The sequence below is a fragment of the Diceros bicornis genome, chromosome 21 (assembly GCF_020826845.1).
Source record: "Diceros bicornis minor isolate mBicDic1 chromosome 21, mDicBic1.mat.cur, whole genome shotgun sequence".
NCBI lineage: Eukaryota > Metazoa > Chordata > Mammalia > Perissodactyla > Rhinocerotidae > Diceros > Diceros bicornis.
Window position 1 is genome coordinate 57385166 of NC_080760.1, and position 19264 is coordinate 57404429.

Sequence of the window (19264 nt, forward strand, 5' to 3'; positions counted from 1 at the left end):
GTGACCTTTATGTCACCCTTCAGGTTAAACAAGAAAACAGCAAATTGACAAGATTAACTTTTCATCTGTGTCTGTGCTGGGAACAAGGTTGAAGGGTAATCATGTTCTTCTTGTGTTCTTATTGAATATTTACAGTAACTCACAAGTACCTGGCCTCAGAGGCACTGTAGAAAGTTCCCCATGCCATCAGAGGGGTCTCTGAGTCTGAAGGCTCCTTGGAACCCAGGGGAGCTGGTGGTGGAGCACAGGAGGGGGCTGTGCAGCCCTGGTGGGGAGGTCTTGCACCTGAGCCAGGTCACTCACACTGCTCTGCCTTCCCCCAGCTTGGGCTGCTCCCCTGGTGCCTGCCCTTCCTGGAGGGAGCCGAGGGATGGCAGCTGAGCACCTTGTGGCCAGGCCCCAGGTGCGCTGCATCCCCAGCGGCCCTGTGATTTCTCTGCCTGCACATGCCACTGTGCTGGGAGCGATCTCCTCCTAGAGCTGCCTGGGCCTGTGCTGGCCCCCACCTCTCCCTCCTTCCAAAGATGGAGGTGTTTCCCCTGGCTGCTTATCAGAGGCCCCTGCTCCGCCTAGGCCAGGCAAGGCTTCCTTGGACTTCAGTTGGCCCGTCCTGGCCTCACTCCCAGGGATGTTGGGGCAATGGAGGGGGCCACTCAGGCTCTGCACAGTTCAGGGATGGTGGAGGCTTTCCAGGTGAACCCACTCTCCCCACAGCAGCAGGTCCAGGAGGGAGGGAAGGAAGGAGGAGGAGGCCTGAGGGCTGGCCTGACCCACAAGGCAGAGACCGAAGTCACTGAGCAGGCCAGTCTCCAGGCAGAGAGCTCTGGCTGTGTGGCCCAGCGGGCTGCTGTTGGGCCACAGGAGCTCCGAGGCAAGTGTGCGCACTCCCACATCACAGCAACTTAAAGGCCTCGCCCCGTCTTCTCCTGGGTCTGCACCCTTCAACACCTCGGGCCAGGCTTTATCTCTGTAGGTAGGTCTTTGAGAGAATATGTTTTGAGTGTCTTCTTTAAAGATTTTATTTATTTATTTATTTTCCCCCCAAAGCCCCAGTAGATAGTTGTATGTCATAGCTGCACATCCTTCTAGTTGCTGCATGTGGGACGCGGCCTCAGCATGGCCGGAGGAGCGGTGCATGGGTGCGCGCCCGGGATCCGAACCCCAGGCCGCCAGCAGCGGAGCGCGCGCACTTAACTGCTAAGCCATGGGGCTGGCCCGAGTGTCTTCTTTAAATGGACATAATTACTATTATGCCGTAAGTTTCATCTCCACCCTCACATTGTGTTTGAGATCAGCCTGCCCTTGTTTTGTGCAAATCTAGTGCATTACTTTTGCCTCTTTGAGTCCATGAAGGCCACGACCCACATCAGCTGGCCCCGCTTCCTGAAGAAGGACCTGTCTTCCAGCTTCTTCAACTCAGCTGACTTCAGCCTGCGCCTGTCTTCATTCTGCCCGCTGGCTGCCCCCACAACTGTTGTGACTGCTCTTCGTTGCCCTCCAGCCTCTCACTGTGCTGTGTAGGGCCCTCAGATAGGAGAAGTTCTTCCCCTCAGAGCAGGCCTGTGTACCTGCCTGGAGTGCTGCAGATTTGGGCCTATGGAGGGGGGCTTAGGGCTGGCTCACTGAGTTCCTGTCAGGGGTGACATTCTTTCTGCAGCGTCCATATGAGCTCCTGCGGCCACGGCAGCAAAGGGTGTTCAGGCCTCACGGAGCAGCTCACTCCAGTGCCTGGCGGAGCGGCGGGGGCTGCCTCTTCTGCCTGCAGCCATCTCCTCTCCTCTCTGCTCTGCTCGGATCTTCTGCCCAGACTCTCCTGCAGTAACTGCCCTGCCCTCAGGGCCTTCTGATAGCTTCTAGTTGGTCAGGCTTTGAGTCTCACAGCAGAAAATGTCAAACCTATCCCAAAGTAGACTGACCGGTGTCCCTATCACCAGCTTGGAGAGCCTGGTGTAATCTATGTCCACCCACAGCCCCTTCCAGATCATTCTGAAGCAAAACCCAGTCATCTAATTTCATCTACAAATATTGTAGTGCATGTATCTGAAAGAAAAGGACGCTGTAAAAAGAGCTATAAGTCCTTAATATGGTCAACCATCCAGTCAGTATTCAAGTCTCCAGTTGTCTCAAAAGTGCCGTCGGGTGTTTTCTTGGTTCAGTTGTATAGTCTGTGCATGAACCACTCTCCAACTGGGACAGATTGGCTGGAAGTCTCTTCCTCTGCCAGGTACCCTCCCTCCTCTTGTTCCTCCTTGCAATTTATTAGCTCAGGAAACTGGGGTCTTTGTCCTGTGCAGTCTCCAACAATCTGGTTTCCTAATGGCTCTCCTCTGGTGTTCCAGGAGCCACAGTCAGCACATCCCTGATCTAGGCTGGGAGAAGGAACAGAGAGCCATGTGTGGGCTTATGGCCAGCTTACCGGCCAAATGAGTTACAAAGCTGCGTTTGGTTTGCAAAGCTCTTGAGATTTTGGAACTGTGGCTGAAGGATTGTGCAGTGGTACCTCTAGTGGAGACCATGAATTACTTTGGAGCCCTGCCCTGTGCTGGGTCAGCATTGGTGCCTTCTTGCAGCACCGAGGCCCAGGCCCTGTGCCCGTTAGAGGAGCCTGTATAGGGACACGATGCCGGATAGCTATGACAGGTGGCCTGGTGAGGTGCGATCTCACCTCCAACCATCCCTCCATCTATCCTGTCAGCAAATTCACCAGTTATTTTACCCTCAAAATGAGTTTTTTCAGGAATAGCCAAAAGAATTGCAATTCAGGATGTGCATGCTATGGCAAACCAAAGGCAAATCCAGTAAACAAAGGAGAGAAACTGCTTTTATAGAGAAAAAGGGGGAGTAGGGAGGGGCTGTTCTAAAGGAAAGTCAATTGGGGGAAAGCAGCAGTTCAGGGCAGCAACAGATTCTCATCTGCTGAGCTGTCGCGTTTCTTATTGGCTGAGCTGCAGCATTTCTCATTGGCTGGGCTGTGGCGTTTCTCATTGGCTGGGCTGTGGCGTTTCTCATTGGCTGGGCTGCGGCATTTCTCATTGGCTGGGCTGTGGCGTTTCTCATTGGCTGAGCTGCGCCATTTCTCATTGGCTGAGCTGCGCCATTTCTCATTGGCTGGGCTGTGGTGTTTCTCACTGGCTGAGCTGTGGTCACCAGCTGACACTTTCCACAGGCAGGAGTCTCACGGAAACCTTTTAAGCTTTTAAAGGCCTTCCAACTGATTAGGTCAGGCCCACCAAGATAATCTCCCTTTGATTAACTTAAAGTCAACTAATTAGGTGCTTTAACCACATCTGCAAAATCTCTTCACAGCAGCACCTAGGTTAGTGTCTGAATATTGGGGAGAAGGTGTCTGAGTTACAAATGGCCCCTTCCTTCCCCATAGCCCATCTTTCTGGAATCCACCAAAAAGGGAATTCTGGGGGCTGTAGTTCAGCCCAGCAAGTCAACACATCAAAAGCCCTTGCAAGCACGTGCAGAACAATCCTGCTTGTAGAAAAACAGAGACACGTACATTGAATGTTTAAAATGCGAAGAAAAATATCTGGAATGAGCCACCAAACAGTTAACCAGGGGTGTGTCTGGAGTGAGGGGTGAGGGAAGGGGGAGGGGCTCTTATTTCCTGTTTCTCTATTGAGGTTTCCTTGCTGTGTTACTATAAATATGTATTACTTAGTAACTTAACCAAAGTGAGGAAAATGTTTTATAAAATCTTGGGGTGGGAAGGCTTTTCTAATCATATCAGGACAGACAGTTTTGGCCACAAGGGAATGTATTTTTCATATTAAAAACCTCATAATTAGGGCCAGCCCTGGTAGCGTAGTGGTTAAATTTGGTACGCTCTGCTTCGGCAGCTGGGGTTTGGTTCCTGGGTGTGGAACCACACTACTTGTCAGTGGCCATGCTGTGGTGGCGACGCACATACAAAATAGAGGAAAATTGGCAGAGATGTTAGCTCAGGGCGAATCTTTCTCAGCAGAAAACCCCAAAAACACAAAACACAACCCTCATAATTACAAGCAAAGAAAGAACTGGGAGGGGCCAGCCCGGTGGCGCAGCAGTTAAGTTTGCGCGTTCTGCTTTGGCAGCCCGGGGTTCACGGGTTTGGATCCTGGTGCGGACCTACTCACCGCTCATCAAGCCATGCTGAGGCGGTGTCCCACATACAGCAACTAAAAAGATGTATAACCATGACATACAACTATCTACTGGGGCTTTGGGGAGGGAAAAAAAAGGAGGAAGACTGGCAACAGATGTTAGCTCAAGGCCAATCTTCTTCAAAAAGAAAAGAAAAAAAAGAACTGAGAAAAATATTTGTAATGTGTCACTTCCTCAATTCTGAGATGCAGTTTTCCTTCCACCTCCCCATCCTCAGGAGAGCCTGTGGTTTGTACCACAACTGACGAAAGAGAGATACTAAGGGAAAGGGATTGGAACAACACAGAAGTTCTACAAACCCAACAAAACTGGTGCAAGAGCTTACAGGGGACTCACCCCATGAAAAGGCAAAGAAATGCAAACAAAAACAAGAGTGGAATTTTTCATGATTAATGAAGTGATTAAAAACAGTCCCTTCCCACCCCCAGTACCCTTCACCTGCAAAGTCCACCTCAACCCCAAGGAAGTCATCATGGATGTGAGCAGATGTGCACGTCCACTGTGGGGTAACAGCAAGAATGTGGGAAAGAGAGGTCTGACCATAAGGGAGTTGCTAATTAAACCACAGAAAATGGCAGGTGTATAGGGCGTCACCCGATCATTAGGTATAGAATTCTAAGCAAAGCATAACCCCAATTTGTAAAACCAGTATCTATACATGTGCGTTAGAAAGAAACTAAGAAAACGCACCAAACATCACAGCAGCCATCTCTGGAGAGTGGGTCAAAGGGCAATTTTTTATATTTGCCTTTTTATAAGTTTCTGCATTTTCCAAATGTTCTACAATAACTTTATATTTAGGAAAAAAACATGTTAATTAAAAAATACATATTCACGGGTCAAGCCCTTAGCTTGGCTCGGGGTGGTGGCTTCCTTTCTGGCACGCGTTTTGTAAGATGCCGTGAAGCCTGTCAGCGTTCTCAGGGTTGCTGGGGGTGCTGATGGTGAGGAGGGGTCACTAAGACGGCCTCCCTGACCAGCAGGCCCTCCAGGGGCTGCTTCTCAGTGAGCACCTTCTGCCAACAGACCCGGTGGAGGCAGGTTACACCTAGCCTGGCTGGGGCTCGTGAAGCGCTGACCAGACCCTGCAGACCCACCTCAAGTCCTGGCCTCAGCCACTACCACCCCGCTGGCCCTGGTTCATTTACAAACCCTCAGTCTGCCCATGACTTCCAAATGTCCCCACGCCAGGCGCTGTGTGGACTCTAGTCCTGTGCCTCTCTTGCTCCCACTAGGTGGCTGGAGTCCCTGCAAATGGGGTGTGATCTTGGACAATCCTAGTAACAAATGAACCACCAAAGAAACAACATATGCTTTTTTCTGATCACAAGTCAATGTTTGGAAAACAGATGCATGCAAAAAGAAAACAGAACCCACGCACAACCCCACGTGATTAATTGGAGCCTGTGTGTGCATCCAGGCACAGACCCGGGTGGTTCAGAAACGCTGCTCTCCCGTGGGCATCCGGGCTCGAGGGGGTGGGGACCCACTCTGGCTCTGCCTTCCTCTCTGTCCCTCCCTCAGGCTGTCTGACCACAGCCCCAGCCCCTCCCTTCTCCATCCAAGACAAATGCCCTGCTGCACAGCCAAGTGGGAGGGTTGACAGCCCTGGCTAGGTTCTCTGCCTGCTGTCACCTCAACAGGTTGCCCAGCGTGGCACCTGCCTGTCCTCCCCGCCCTCCTGGGAGCACTCTTGGCCGTGGACTTTCTGGTGCTGGATGAGGGTGGACAGCCGGCTGCAGGCCCTCCCACAGGCCCGGCACCTGTACGGCCTCTCGCCACTGTGCAGCCGGTAGTGCTCGTTCAGTGTGTAGCTCCTGCGGAAAGCCTTGCCGCACTCCATGCAGGCGAAGGGCTTCTCCTTGGTGTGGGTCTTTTGGTGCAGAGTGAGGTTGGACTTGCGGCTGAAGGCTCTGCCACATTCCCTGCACTCAAAGGGCCTCTCACCTGTGTGCAGCCTCTGGTGCAAGAGGAGCAGGGAGTTGTGTTTGAAGGGCTTCTGGCACACTGGGCACTGGTAGAGCTTGTCCCCTGAGTGGATCTTGTGGGCCGCACTGAGCAGGGGGCTCTGGCACCCGCCGTCTTCCTGGGGGCTCTCCTCGACGTGCAGCCTGTGATGTTTGAGGAGCGAGGACCCGCGGATGAAACGCTGCCCACACTGCGGGCATGTGTACGGCCTCTCCCCACTGTGGATGCGCCGGTGCTCCTTGAGGGTGAACCTGCGGCCAAAGGCCTTTCCGCACTCGCCACACTCGTAGGGCTTCTCCCCCGTGTGGAACTTTTGGTGCTGCCGGAGCCGGGAGCTGCGGCTGAAGGCCTTGCCGCACTCGCCGCACTCGTAGGGCTTCTCCCGGGTGTGGACCCGGTGGTGTGCGGTCAGCTGAGTGCTCTGCCGGAAGGCCTTGCCACACTCACTGCACTGGTAGGGCTTCTCCTCAGTGTGGATTAGCTGGTGTCTCAGGAGGATAGAGCTCTGCTTGAAGGCCTTGCCACACTCGGTGCACTGGAAGGGCTTGGCCCCCACGTGGATGACCTGGTGCCTGAGCAGCAGCGAGTTGTACTTGAACGCCTTGCCACAAGCGCACCTGTGCACTCTCTCCCCAGCAGCATCTGAAGGGCCCCAGCAGAGCCCTCCTTCCTCCAGGGACACGGGGGACGTGCCACACTCCCCACCAGGGCCACTTGCCTGGGGGCTGAGGAGTCGCCTACCTGATCCATCTTCAGGACTGCCCTTCGGTACAGGTAACTCGGGGCCCCCCCCAGGGAGCTGCCCCAAAACTGAGCCCAGTAGTCCCGCCTGCTTAGAGGACACTCTCCTCAGAGAAGACTCCTTCATCCTGGCCTCCATCCTGGAACCTGGAAGAATGGACAGAAAATGGAAGGATGATCCGGCCTCTCTACTCAAAGAAGGAACTTACTAATTTGAAGACAGAATCTTTATGTCAAAGAACCAGGGACGTTTGAGAATTTCTGGCAGGAAGCTTTAAAATCAGGGTTCCGGTGAGAAAGAGAAAGAAAAAGGGAGGTTAAAAGGGCTTTGGCACTGTGGGAGGCTGGCTTGGTGGGGAGCTCTCGGAGGGGGAGGGGGAGGAAGGCAGAGGACACCAGCTTGCCCCAAAGGATTGGGGGGCAGGCTAGGTGCAGGGGCAGGACCTGCAGGGAGCAGGGTGACCCTGTCCTTTGCTCCCCTCTCCCTCAGAGCACGCACCCACAGTTCATTCACTCAGCGGACGCATTGGGGTGCTGCCTGTGCAGGCCCCAGGGATGGAGGCCACTGCTTCTCCCTGTCAGTAGCTCAGCAGCCCCCAGCTCAGAACCCAGCACTCGAGCCGTGGGGAACTGGGAGAATTGAAGCAGCTCAAGGGTCTGCCTGCTGGGTCTTCCCCACACACCCACCGCCTCCACAGACCTGTCCGACACCTCGGGGCACCGGGACGCACGCTCATGCACTTGGGTTCCTTACACGAGTTAGTCTTGGGTGACTCTGGACCACAAGGGAGGCGTTCAGTAGGAAATGTGGCCCTGCTATGAGAAGCTAAACATATGCACGAGTGCCTCCTAGTGCGTGAGCACCAGGGGCCTGCAAGGAGCTGTGTGAAGGCTGGGCCTCCGTGCCTCACACTTGCCTGGGCATGGGCTGGCCTTGGTCTCTCGCTCCTCAGCCACCTGCAGAATCAAGGCCCCTGGCTCCTCCCCTTGCTCCAAGAGGGAGATCAGCGCTGGTTTGGGGACAAGAAAGCCTACGAACAGGAAGAACAGTACACGTCAGAGAGCAGGAGGGAGGAAGGACACCCAGCTGCCTGGCTGGAGCCCCTGGGGGCACGTGGCACTTGGAGTGGGTCAGGAATATCTACTTCCCCAGGAGCAGGGCAGCTGGGTGGCCATGGGGAGATGGGGGGCCCTCCAGCCCCCCTCCCCGAATGTCGGATTTCGCATTTGGAAAGGAACCAACTCCCCAGCATGGCTGGTGGCAGAGTCAGGGTGGTCTCTGAGCCCAGCCCCAGAATGGCCAGGGAAGCCTCACCCAGTGACGCCACGTGCTCATAGTTCTCCAGCATCACGTCCCTGTATAGTGCCCGCTGGTCAGGAGCCAGGCAACTCCACTCTATCCTTGTGAAGTACACGGCCACATCCTCGAACACAACAGCCTCCTGCAACCACAAACCCCGCTGTCCACGGCTAGCTGGGCAGGAGATGAGGAGGCCATGTCAGGAGCACTCAGGGGCACTGTTCAGCTCTGGGAGTCAAGGCCTCTGTGTGTGGTCACTGCTGCATCCCCAGGGCCCGGCACAGAGGGAACAACCCAACACTCTCCAAGGGACAGAGCAGTCCTGCTGCTGTGAAGCCATGGGTGGGGTGGGGTCTTGACCTTGGCCTCATGCTTCTTCATAGGCTATCAGGAGTGTGGGCAGGGGGCACCCCAGAGATACTAGTGGCCGAGCCTCCAGCTTGGTTCTCAGCTCCCCGCAGAGGCTAAAGACTGTGTGCACCAAGGAAGGGCTGACCATTCACACCAGGATGGAGGCAGGCATCGGGGAAGGACAGGGACCCCACCCTTGCCGGCTGACCCTGGTAGCTCAGGGGCTGAAGGAGGCTCTGGACAGCCACTTCTGCCCAAAGCCTCAGGAAGGAGTCAGCAGAGCCACTGTGAGGCTGCAAAGGGAGGAGGCCGACCCTTGGCTTGCAGACTCTATCCCTGTGACCCCCCTGAAGGAGTGGGAGCAACATGGGTGGGTCTGGGGCTCCCTGGGAAGGTACTCAGGACTGAAAAGCTAAGGCTCAATGGGAGAGCTCACCTGGGGTCTGGGCATCACGAGTGGCGCTGCCATTCCAGGGTCTCTGCCAGGGAAGGAGCTGGGCACAGTGAGTATTGACTAGAAGGAGCCCAGGCCTAAGGCCCCCCAACTCCCATCCCCTAGAAGGACCACCCAGACCCAGAAGACACAGGAGAGGGTGAGACATGGAGCAAGAACATCCCGGCCAGCACAGCTGCCTCCCTCATGTCCCAAGAAGAAGCCGTACCCGAGACCTGCTCACCCACACAGCTCCACCCCTCACTCCTCCCAACCTTCCCAGGAAGGCCTTCTGAGACCACCCTATTTAAAATGCCACCCCCACCCCGGAATCCCTACCCTCCTTCCTTTATTTTTCCCCACAGCACCTATGTCATCTGCCTCATGTCAACTTACTTGCTTCTCATCTGCCTCCCCTTGTGAGACAAGGCCTGAGGTCTAGTTATTCATGCAGTACCCCCAGGGCCTGGCATCCAGCATATGCTCAGCAAGGATGTGTGGAATAAAGGAGTTGATCCACGATGTGGGTGACTCTGCAACCAGTAAGACCGCGTTGTGGAAGATCAGAAAATGTTCTTGCTACATCACTATGTGAAACAAGCAGACTGTAAGCAGAAAAATAAACCTGGCAGCACACACCCCAGCACATTAACCCTAGTTTCTTTCCGAGTCATAGAATTATGGGTGGTTCTTATTTTTCTTTCCATTTTTCTGATTTTCCCAAGACTTATTACTTATTTACAAATGTGTATTGCCTCTGCGGTTGGGGGAAAGTTCTTTAAAAGCCAATAAATATAATTCTGCTCTGGCCAAGTGTTCACAGAGAAGGCACAAGCCCCTCCCTCCCTCCCTCCATGCCCCTCCCTCGACAGATACTTGAGCTCCTGTGTTTGGGAGGAGGTCTCTGGGGTATCCTTTTCTGTGAGGCTTGAGCCTTCTAAATAGTTACCGCTTTGTAAAGCAACATCCCCTTTAGGCATCAGTTAACGGAAAGCCTGCAGTTATGATGCCATGAGGTGACATTTGGCAGGAGAGCCCTGTTAACATGTAAGGATATAATGGCTACTGAGGATGATCTGAGAGGCTTGGTGGACAGCACAGACTGCAAACACACAGAGAAGCAGAACCACACCACTGTCAGCTAGCCCCCACCAGGCGGGCTGTCCAGGGCAGGCTGTGGGCAAGACCTGCCTGGGCCATTGCTGCTGCTCCTGCTGACACATTGATCTCCTGTCCTCCTCACCCTGACAAGGCAACCAGAGCATCTCAGACGACAAGCGTCTCAGGGGAAGACCTAGCCCACCACACCTTAACACACACCACCGGGCACTGCTAGAAGGGGGAAGTTACCACTGCTGGTTCTTGTTTGCTCATATCTGGGGAGTGCGTGTCCTCAGGGAGCAGCCGCCTGCTTAGAGGGGAAATAACCTGCTTTTAGTTCTATCTCTGGAATCAGGAAATACGTCTTTAATCAAATGAAAACAGTGCTGGGTTGAGAAACAGTGTCAGGAGAGAAAATAGCAAGGAGAGGGGAGTGCTAACTTAGATGGAGGATCAGGGAGGGCTTCTTGGGGTTACATTTAATTGGGGCCTGGAGGACAAGCAGGAGTCATTTTTCCCTTCGATTTAGAATAAAACTTCTGTTCCTAGGGGGCCTAGGGCACCTTGCCCAGCTGCCTTGCCTGCCCCCTTGCTCACTACACTGCAGCCAGGCCAGCCTTCTCTCCGTTAACTCAAACCAGCCAAGGCCATTCCGGTGCAGTTCTCTTCGCCTAGAAGTTTCTCCTAAGGGATCGGCAAGGCCTCTCAGCCATCAGGTTTCAGTTCAAATGTTAACTCCTTGGAGAGGTCTTCCCTGACCACCCATAGCTAACCCTGACCCCTGATCTCTCAAAACTCTATCCCCTTGGTTTATTTTCTTCATAGCTCTTGTCACGGTCAAAAACTTTGCTTACTTGTTTATTGCCTCTATTACAAAATACGCTCCGTGAGGCCAGGGCCGCTGTCTGTTCACTGTGTAATCCCCTGGGAAGAGTGCTCTGGACACGGTGAGTACTTCCTAACTACTGACCGAATGACTGTCGTCCAATGAGTGACTCAACCGGGGAGGGGAGGAACCGCACAGGGTGAAGCGTGAGAGGGAAAGGGCGCCGGGCTGACATTTCTCCGCCAGAAACGAGGGCGAGGGAGAGGCCGCGCCGGGGGCGGCCAGCGCACCTGCTGCTCCCGAGGGGGTGCGCCGAGGGGATGCAGACCCGGACAGAACCGGTCCTCCCACCTCCCTCCCCTGCAGCCGCAGCTCTGCACGACCACCCATGCTCCGGGGACGCAGGACTCGGGGCCCGGCCCGCACGCCTCTCGCCCCAGCCGGGGGAGCGGGACCCCGGACCCTTCGCCCACCGGACCCTCCCCAAGGCCTGGCACCCAACGAGAAGAGAGGGGCCGCGGCCGGCTGCGGTCAGTCCCCTGCGGTGCTCAGAAGACTGCGACCCCAGGCCCCGCCCCGTGGCCGGAGCCGACTCACCACAGGCCTCCGCCCTGCACAGCGCCGAGTGGCGCCGGGCGCCGGGCGCAGACACCTCCGGTTCCGGCCCGTCCCCGGAAACGGTCCGCAGCGCCGCTCTAGGAGGCTCGGAAGAACACGCATCTCCATGGTGCCCTCCGGGTCCGTGGGCGAGGGGCGGGGTTATCGCGAGAGCCGCGCGCGCGGGGCGAGGTCCCATCCGCCAGGTCCGAGGGCTGGCCGGCTGCCGGATCCCCGGACCCGAAACCGTGGGTGCACTATCGGGGAGCAGACGCCTTCAGCGGAGACGTCTAGAAGTCTAGGGAGAACGTCGAACATCGCTTCAGGGACCCAGGTTCTGAGGCAGCGCCCCTCCCTTTTCAACTTTTATTTTGAAATAAGTAGAAAAGCACAGCAAGTGGCAGAGGTGGTACAGCGAGGTCCCGGGAATCCTTCCCCACTTCCCCGCTTTTTAAAAACGCTCCTCCACGGTCGTGTCTTTCTACTTTTTCTGAGACTCGCAGTAAAAACTGCTTTACGTTGTGACCCAGCACGCGCATTCCTCTATTTATGGATAAGTGCTTATGGGTATATTACTTAAACAGCTCTTACAGAACTGTTCACTCTTACGGTTTGCCATGCAATCTCAAATACTTTCTTTAAATGTTTTCTCATTTAAAAAAAGTGCAAAGGCAGGGACTACACCTTTTTGAAGACAGAGGGAACATTAGCAATAGCTGAAATCTACTAGGCCACGAGAGAAGCATCTGTGTTGTAGAGAATCAGCATCATACCAACTACATTCTCTGAAAATAAAACACTAAATTTAGATACGGCTAGATAGTTTAAACAAATCTTCTATGTTTGTAAACTGAATAGCAACCTACTAAGTAACTCTTCGGATAAAGAGAAAATCATATAGGACACTAAGAGATACTTAGAATGCAAAGAGAATGAATACACTTTGCAGGATATTTACAGGGAAATTAATATATGTATCATATATATATTATGTGTGTGTATGTGTATATACATACAACTTTCAGCACATATATTCAACTACTATAAACATGCATGAAAGAACTGATTCTTGTTTTTGTTGATTTTAAAGTTTGTTCTGTTTATCTCAAGATGTATATTTTATTTTCTTTCACTTTTGTTTTGTTTGGGATATATATATTTTGTTTACTCCAATTTTACCCCAAGTATTAGCTGGACTCCCCTTTTCTCCTTGGAGATATGGGCTTGGACCCCATCCCTTCCAGGGCTTTTGGAGGTCTGAAGACTTCCTAGGAATTTTTACCAGTTCCCATGCACACTTTTAAAAAACACAGTTTTTAGAAGTAGAATACAGAGAAAAGAATTACAAATACCTTCAGCATACAGCACAATGAGTCTTCACACCCTGAATGCCCTGTGAAGCTAGCACCAAGTCAACAAGCTGATTGAGCCCGGGACCTTGAAGCCTCCTGGGGCTCCCTTCTGGTCAGTCTCTCAGACCACCTCTCCTGTCTGCACCTGAGCGTGGCCACTGTGTGACTTCTGCAGCCCTGGTGATTTTTGTGTGTATTCACTCATTTATCCCTCACAATAACCCTATGAAAGAGTATTACTCTTCCCATATTAAAGATGACAGAAGCATAGTGTTCTGTGATTTGCCTGAGGGCAGGTGATGCTGGGGGTGGGGAGCCAAGCAGAACAAGACAGAAGAGGGTCATGATTATGTGCGTTTATACCAAATACTCGTATGTGTATGTGACAAGAAACATTTACAGAACAAATTTAAAAGGAAATGCATAAATCATTTCTAAGAATAAAGTTTGAAATGCAGGGAAGAGGTGACATTGGACAGCAGGAGAGAGGGCACCGTGGCTGACCAGCATGAGCAAAGGCACCTTGTGTGTGGGGGGGCATCTGGGGCAGAGGCAGGTGGGGCCCTCTTCAAGGCTGGAGAACCCCATGCCCAGTGCAGCTGGGCCCACCCAGAGTGGCCACCATCCTCGGGTTACCCAGCTCTGCAGAGCCCCTTTTGTGTGCCAGGCTTAGTGGCCTCACATGGTGGTGAACATTTAGATCAGCAAAACAGAGCCAAGTAACAGGTCTCTGGACTGTGGGGGGACGCCAGCCAGGACCCCTGTCTCTGCAAGGACAGATGCACCGAGCATGAGGCAGGGGCACGATAAAAATCAGGTGGGTGTCTGCATCTCCTAGAGCCCCACCAGTGGCTGCCCTCCTTTGAGTCCACACCTGCCACCTCCAGGTAGGCCTTCGGGTGGAGCCCACCTGAGCAAGACCCCCAGAGCAGCACTTCTTGAGGCTTCTCTTGGCCCAGGGCCCCGAGTGGGAGCTCACAGCTGCCAGACACCCCCTGGGGCTCCTGGGCTGGCATTGGTGCCTGTCTCACCTCAGACTGTGGCACTGACCATCCACCTGTGGCAAGGCCCTGGACCCACACCCTGCAGTGGGCCTGGTCAGCCTCTTTCTGGGCGCATCCAGGGCCTCGGTAGCTGGCTCCTGGGCAGAGGGAAGAGTTGGGGGCCCTGACCCCCAATACTCCATTCCAGGGACCTGTGAGACCCTCTCAAGGATCCCACAGCCCACGTGTCCAAGCACTGTCCCCACCTCCATCCCACTCTCCCTCTGCCCTTCTGGTCCTCCAGGTCTATCCTGGGCTGACCCCAGAACTCCTCACTCTGCCCCAAGGAGGCCCAGGTGCCCCTCAGCCCCTGGCCCTGCTGTGGGCTGTGCTGCCTCCTGTTGCCCCATCCCTGCCAACCTTGCTCTGTTGTCTCTCTTGGGGCCTCCTGCACCAGCCCCTCTGCTCCCCAGTGGCTTCAGCACGTGGCCACATGCCCCCCACTCCTGTCACCTTCTCATGATGTCATTCTTGCCTCTGCCCCTGCAGGGCTTACCTGACCACATTGGTGCTAGCAAACACCACGGTGGAGTCCAGAGGGCAAGCCTCTCCGCCCACTGGGACCCCTGCCCTTACTCCCTCCCTACCTTGTTGGCTCTCCCTCCACGGCCTCACCTGCATACTCAGGAGCCCTGCTCACGAAGCTCTCCCTGTCCCCACCTGCTGACAGTTCTCACTCAGACAGGGGTCCTACTTCTTTTTCTGCTAACTCCAGGGACCCTCCCCTGAAGGACCCCTCCCACTCCTCAGGAGCTCCACTCCAGGAAGCCCCCTCTCCACAGCCCCCCAGGAGGCTCCCTGCCCGGGTAGACTTGCACTTCATCTCCAGCTCAGAACCGCCCCCCCACGCCCCCCTACTTCTCGGCTCCAACCCCACCCACCTCCTCCCGACAGGGTTCTGGGCAGGGCTACTCATCCAGTCTCCCTTTCCTCGTCTTCTCAGCAGCGTGTGACTTCGTCCACCCCCTCCCTCTTCCCCGCCCCTGGGACCCCCAGCTTTGCCCTCCCCATGTCTCGGGCTGGCTTCCCCTCCTCTACCTGCCTGCGCAGGGCAGGGGGGTGGTTCTCTTCCTCCCTGGGGGCTCACCCATCCCAACTGAGACTCTCGTACCTCTGCTCTCGCCCCGTGTGTCCGCGGCTCCCACCTCGACCCCACCGACGCCTCGACCCCACCGACGCCTCGCCCTGGTCCCTCCAAGCCAAGACCGAGATGCCCCCGTCTCTCTCCCCAACACCCACATCCAGGTATGGCCGCTCTGACCCCTCCGAGGACCCAGCAGGGCACAAACTCCCGCCGCGCCGGCGGGAGTCGGACATTTGCAATCTGTTGCCCAGACCGTCGTCTTCTCACTCTGTAAGCCAATACGTTCCCCGAATCACCCCACCCCTTTCCTTAAAAGGGGGTCCTCAGCCTGAAAAGAGGCCCTCACCCACCGCTACGAGGGGCCCTCGGCCTACATGGGGGCTCTCACCAGGCCAAGACCGGTGCTCTGCGACCCCGCCCCCGGAATGAGTCGCTCAGTCGGGGGCCGCGTGACTCCGGACAAGTCATTCAACCTCTAGGAGCCTCCTCGGCCGCTCAGTGGGCGACGCCCACCCCCCCAGTAGGCCACAGTGAGGGCCCGGCGCCCCTCCACCCTCCTCCCGTACCCCGCCCACACCACGGCCCCCCCGCGGAAGAATAGCCTCCAGGACAAACTGCAGGACCGTGGACCCGGCGGGCCCAGCTCCCCACCCCCCAGTGCGCCTGCGCGGACGCCCCGGCGGCGGGGGAGGTGCTGCGGGGGCCCGCGAGAGGACTACAGATTCCGGCGTGCACTGCGCTCCCGGCTGTGGTGCCTGCCCGGAAGGTCGAGCGGCTCTCGGCCCCGCCCCGGAAGATAAGGCGTGTAGCGTGCGCCCCGTCTTCTTTTTCGGCCGCGCTCCGCAGCAGGTAGGATGTGTTTGTGGTGAGATGGCCTCAGCGCCATCCACCGCCATCCGTCGCCCTGGGGCCCGCGCGAGACCCCGCCGACTCCTGAGGGGACGCCGGGGCGCACGGCCGGGGATGGGCGCGCGCAGGGGATGGGGCCTGGAGGGAGGAGCCGAGGTGGCGGGGGTGCCTGGGCCACCCGGGCGCTGACCGTGAGCCGCCTCCAGACTGCCGCCATGGGCCGCGTGATCCGGGGGCAGAGGAAGGGCGCCGGCTCCGTGTTCCGCGCGCACGTGAAGCACCGCAAGGGCCCCGCTCGTCTGCGCGCCGTGGACTTCGCCGAGCGGCACGGCTACATCAAGGGCATCGTGAAGGTGCGGGGCGGCGGCCGGGGTGGGTCGGGACACGGGGCGCCCCGCCGGGATCCCCCGCTCACGCCGCCTCGGCCCGCAGGACATCATCCACGATCCGGGCCGCGGCGCGCCCCTCGCCAAGGTGGTCTTCCGGGATCCGTACCGGTTTAAGAAGCGGACGGAGCTGTTCATCGCCGCCGAGGGCATCCACACTGGCCAGTTCGTGTACTGCGGCAAGAAGGGTGAGCCTCGCGCCTCGAGGGACGGTCGGGGTGGGGAGGGGGCGGAGGGTCGCCTGAGGAGGCTCACACTCCTCAAGGGGGAGGAACAGGTAGGAGCCTCACCTGGTGAGACCTGCTTGCCAAACGTACCCAGGGGGTGGCCGGAGAGGACGTTGAGTGCTGCGCCGGCTGTTTTGGGGGCTGTCTGGAGTGAGTGGATTTGGTTTGCCTCTGGCTAGCAGTAGTTAAGACAGCCCTTGCCGTGCTGACTGCCCCATGCTGCTTCCCTTTGCAGCCCAGCTCAACATCGGAAATGTGCTCCCGGTGGGCACCATGCCGGAGGGCACCATTGTGTGTTGTCTGGAGGAGAAGCCTGGTGACCGGGGCAAGCTGGCCCGAGCTTCGGGGAACTACGCCACTGTCATTTCCCACAACCCCGAAACCAAGAAGACGCGAGTGAAGCTGCCCTCGGGCTCCAAAAAGGTTATCTCCTCGGCCAACAGAGCTGTGGTCGGTGAGTGGCAGACAGCAGCTAGATCCTGGGCCCTGGAACCACCTGCCTGCTCCACTATAAGTGTAGGCTTTATAAGTTTGAGCACGTTGTGTAGTCTCTGAGTTCTAATGTCCGTAAAATGGACGCAGTAATACCTGCTTTATCGGTCGTTAAGAGTTGAATGAGACTGGGATCAGCCAGCTGGGGCTGGTCAGGCAGATTGGTCTGCACTCTGGCATAACCTGGACTTAGGTGATTCCCGTTTTTGCATCCAGTTAGTTAACAGCCTTTTGAAAGATGTGATTTCTTTAAAGCCACCCAGTAAGGGTGTTAAGAAGGATTTGAACCCAGGTTTGTTCACTTTGCTGTTTGGCACCACCTTCGACTCCCTGTGGCAAACCCAGTCCTGCATGGGGGAGACTTTTCAGGATATATTCCTAGAATGGGCAAAACTATGGCTAAGATGTGGCAGACTGAGTCAGCCATCCTGTTGGGGAGTGGGGTTCAGAGGTTGAGTGACCTGTCCGGTGTCAGGCGGTGAAGCAGGGAAGGGTTCCCTGAAGAACTGGGGGTTGAGACGGGCATTCCAGATGACGTGGGCAAAGGCCTGCCTGGGCTGCCCCAAGGAGCCTGAAGACACTAGCACGTGACGGGCTGCAAGGGGTTCACTGCTTGGGGGTAGTTGGAAGGCAGTACTGCAGCTCCTGGGAGCTGTGTGGTGGTGTGTGACAGGAGAGAGAGGGTGATGAGTACAAGGAGTGGGGCCCTTTCAAGGACCCAGCAGGGGATGTTCTCCCTGATGGCAGAGTCCTGCAGTGCTGGCGAGGGTGTGATACACCTCCCTGAGGTGCCTGATCTTGCCAACAGGTGTGGTGGCTGGAGGAGGCCGCATTGACAAGCCCATCCTGAAGGCTGGCCGTGCCTACCACAAGTATAAGGCAAAGAGGAATTGCTGGCCACGTGTGCGGGGTGTGGCCATGAATGTAAGTAGCCCAGAAATGGGTGGTGGGGTGTTCAGGGTACGGGCATCACAAGGCTGAGTGGACAAGTCCCTTCCTGGAGTGTTCCCTCTCTGGTAGGTAGGGGGTCTGTAGTGTGAGCCTCCGGGCGATGGTTTGTAGGCAGAGGCCAGTTGATCCTGCTTTTCTCCAAGCCTCCTGAGGTAGGTCGGGGCCACCCCCGCGTAACACCCCCTTTCTGCCTGCAGCCCGTGGAGCATCCATTCGGAGGTGGCAACCACCAGCACATTGGCAAACCCTCTACCATCCGCAGAGATGCCCCTGCTGGCCGGAAAGTGGGTCTCATCGCTGCCCGCCGGACTGGCCGTCTCCGGGGAACCAAGACTGTGCAGGAGAAAGAGAACTAGGGCTGGGGCCTCAATAAAGTTTGTCCTTCCACCACCGAGCTGTGTTTGCCTGTGGTTTTAGAGGGTAGGACTCCTGCTGGGAGGAGGACAGCCCTGAAGCTCTTGGTACAGCAGAAGGAACGGAAGGGAGATGCGCCAGTGACCAATGGAAGCTCGGGAGAGAGGAGGGGAGGTGCTAGGTTGTTTCAGACCTTGACTCCTGGAACCCCCTCACGACCTGGGACATGGAGCAGAGAAGCCCACCCATGAGAAATGGAGCCCCCACACCATTTATTACCTTGCCTTCAGCACTTGGAGAGTCTCAGTGAGAGTGTGGACGTTGTGCCAGAGCGCTGCTCCTGAAGCTGTGGTTTCAAAAGCAGGGAAGCTGTCTTTCAGTGGAAGGACCAGGACTGAGTCAGGCAGGTTTCTCAGAACAAATGGGCTTTCTGTTGGGCAACAGCCCACAGCATGTTATCCCAAGCTTGGTGACACGCTGGTGAAAGCTGATAGAACAAGGCAGATGCTGCTGAGACTTGCCACGAAGGTGCGAGTGGAGGTCCATCAATGCCTCAGAACCAGAAAGTTCTGGTCCCAGAAGTCAGCCAGAGCCCCTCTGCTCCTGTCATTCCCCTTGTGAAAGGAGTTGTAGGGCTGACTGCTGGAGTGGCAGGCGGGGTGGGGGCGGGGGGTGGATGGCAGGCTGAGGTGAGATGCTTCCTCTGTAGCCTGCTGGTGGAAATGCATTGGCCAGAGAATCTTCTGGCCTGCCAGAGTCTCAAATCAGGGCTGTTCAGAGAGGCTGTGTGAGCCGGCCCCTCCTGGGTGTTAAGGCCTCCCTATAGCTGCCAGCTGGCACCTTGCTTTCATGGTCCACATCTCTAGCATGAGCCTCACCCCCAGTTCTCACCTTTCCTGAGCCCCATCTCGGTCACCCATGGTGCGGAGGCCGTGACCCCAGCAGAGCTAGGACCTGGATCGTGTAGAAAACACAGGAAGGCAGTGTTTGCAAGAGCACGAGGCATGGTCGCCTGGACATAACCTGGCACTGCTTTACTGCTTCCTTCTCGATAAAG

General features: G+C 56.1%; 2 protein-coding genes across 14 annotated transcripts; one reads left to right on the forward strand and one right to left on the reverse strand.

Annotated features, from left to right (window-relative positions):
- Positions 1-2799: 2799 nt before the first annotated feature.
- ZNF517 (zinc finger protein 517) lies at positions 2800-15389 on the reverse strand. 13 transcript variants are annotated; one of them, XM_058565250.1, is made up of 8 exons: positions 15337-15389; positions 11470-11824; positions 10266-10353; positions 9342-9532; positions 8949-9006; positions 8177-8303; positions 7779-7892; positions 2800-7008 (listed from the first exon to the last, which is right to left on the reverse strand). In XM_058565250.1, the coding sequence occupies exons 4-8, from the start codon at positions 9350-9352 to the stop codon at positions 5789-5791; spliced, it is 1530 nt and encodes a 509-aa protein (XP_058421233.1). In that variant the 5' UTR covers positions 9353-9532; positions 10266-10353; positions 11470-11824; positions 15337-15389; the 3' UTR covers positions 2800-5788. The 13 variants fall into 13 exon arrangements, with proteins under 13 accessions (XP_058421233.1, XP_058421235.1, XP_058421227.1 ...); XM_058565252.1 differs by lacking the exon at positions 15337-15389 and adding an exon at positions 12822-14511 and having other exon boundaries at positions 8949-8991; XM_058565244.1 differs by lacking the exon at positions 15337-15389 and adding an exon at positions 12822-14510 and having other exon boundaries at positions 9342-9478; positions 10296-10353.
- Positions 15390-15844: 455 nt separating this feature from the next.
- On the forward strand, positions 15845-18247 carry RPL8 (ribosomal protein L8). Its single transcript, XM_058565280.1, has 5 exons — positions 15845-16150; positions 16230-16371; positions 16646-16864; positions 17711-17826; positions 18051-18247. The coding sequence occupies exons 1-5, from the start codon at positions 15929-15931 to the stop codon at positions 18207-18209; spliced, it is 858 nt and encodes a 285-aa protein (XP_058421263.1). The 5' UTR covers positions 15845-15928; the 3' UTR covers positions 18210-18247.
- Positions 18248-19264: the final 1017 nt, after the last annotated feature.

What these genes read in the sequence shown, in the direction of transcription:
- ZNF517 (XM_058565250.1), bottom strand. An exon ending in TCGTGATGCCCAGACCCCAG is followed by an intron (nt 8,304 to 8,948) that starts GTGAGCTCTCCC and finishes TTGTGGTTGCAG; the next exon opens with GAGGCTGTTGTGTTCGAGGA. An exon ending in CAAGGCCAGCCCATGCCCAG is followed by an intron (nt 7,009 to 7,778) that starts GCAAGTGTGAGG and finishes CCATTCTTCCAG; the next exon opens with GTTCCAGGATGGAGGCCAGG.
- RPL8 (XM_058565280.1), top strand. Translation starts at nt 15,929, where the DNA reads ATGGGGCCTGGAGGGAGGAGCCGAGGTGGCGGGGGTGCCTGGGCCACC. An exon ending in ACATCAAGGGCATCGTGAAG is followed by an intron (nt 16,151 to 16,229) that starts GTGCGGGGCGGC and finishes CTCGGCCCGCAG; the next exon opens with GACATCATCCACGATCCGGG. An exon ending in TGCGGGGTGTGGCCATGAAT is followed by an intron (nt 17,827 to 18,050) that starts GTAAGTAGCCCA and finishes TTCTGCCTGCAG; the next exon opens with CCCGTGGAGCATCCATTCGG.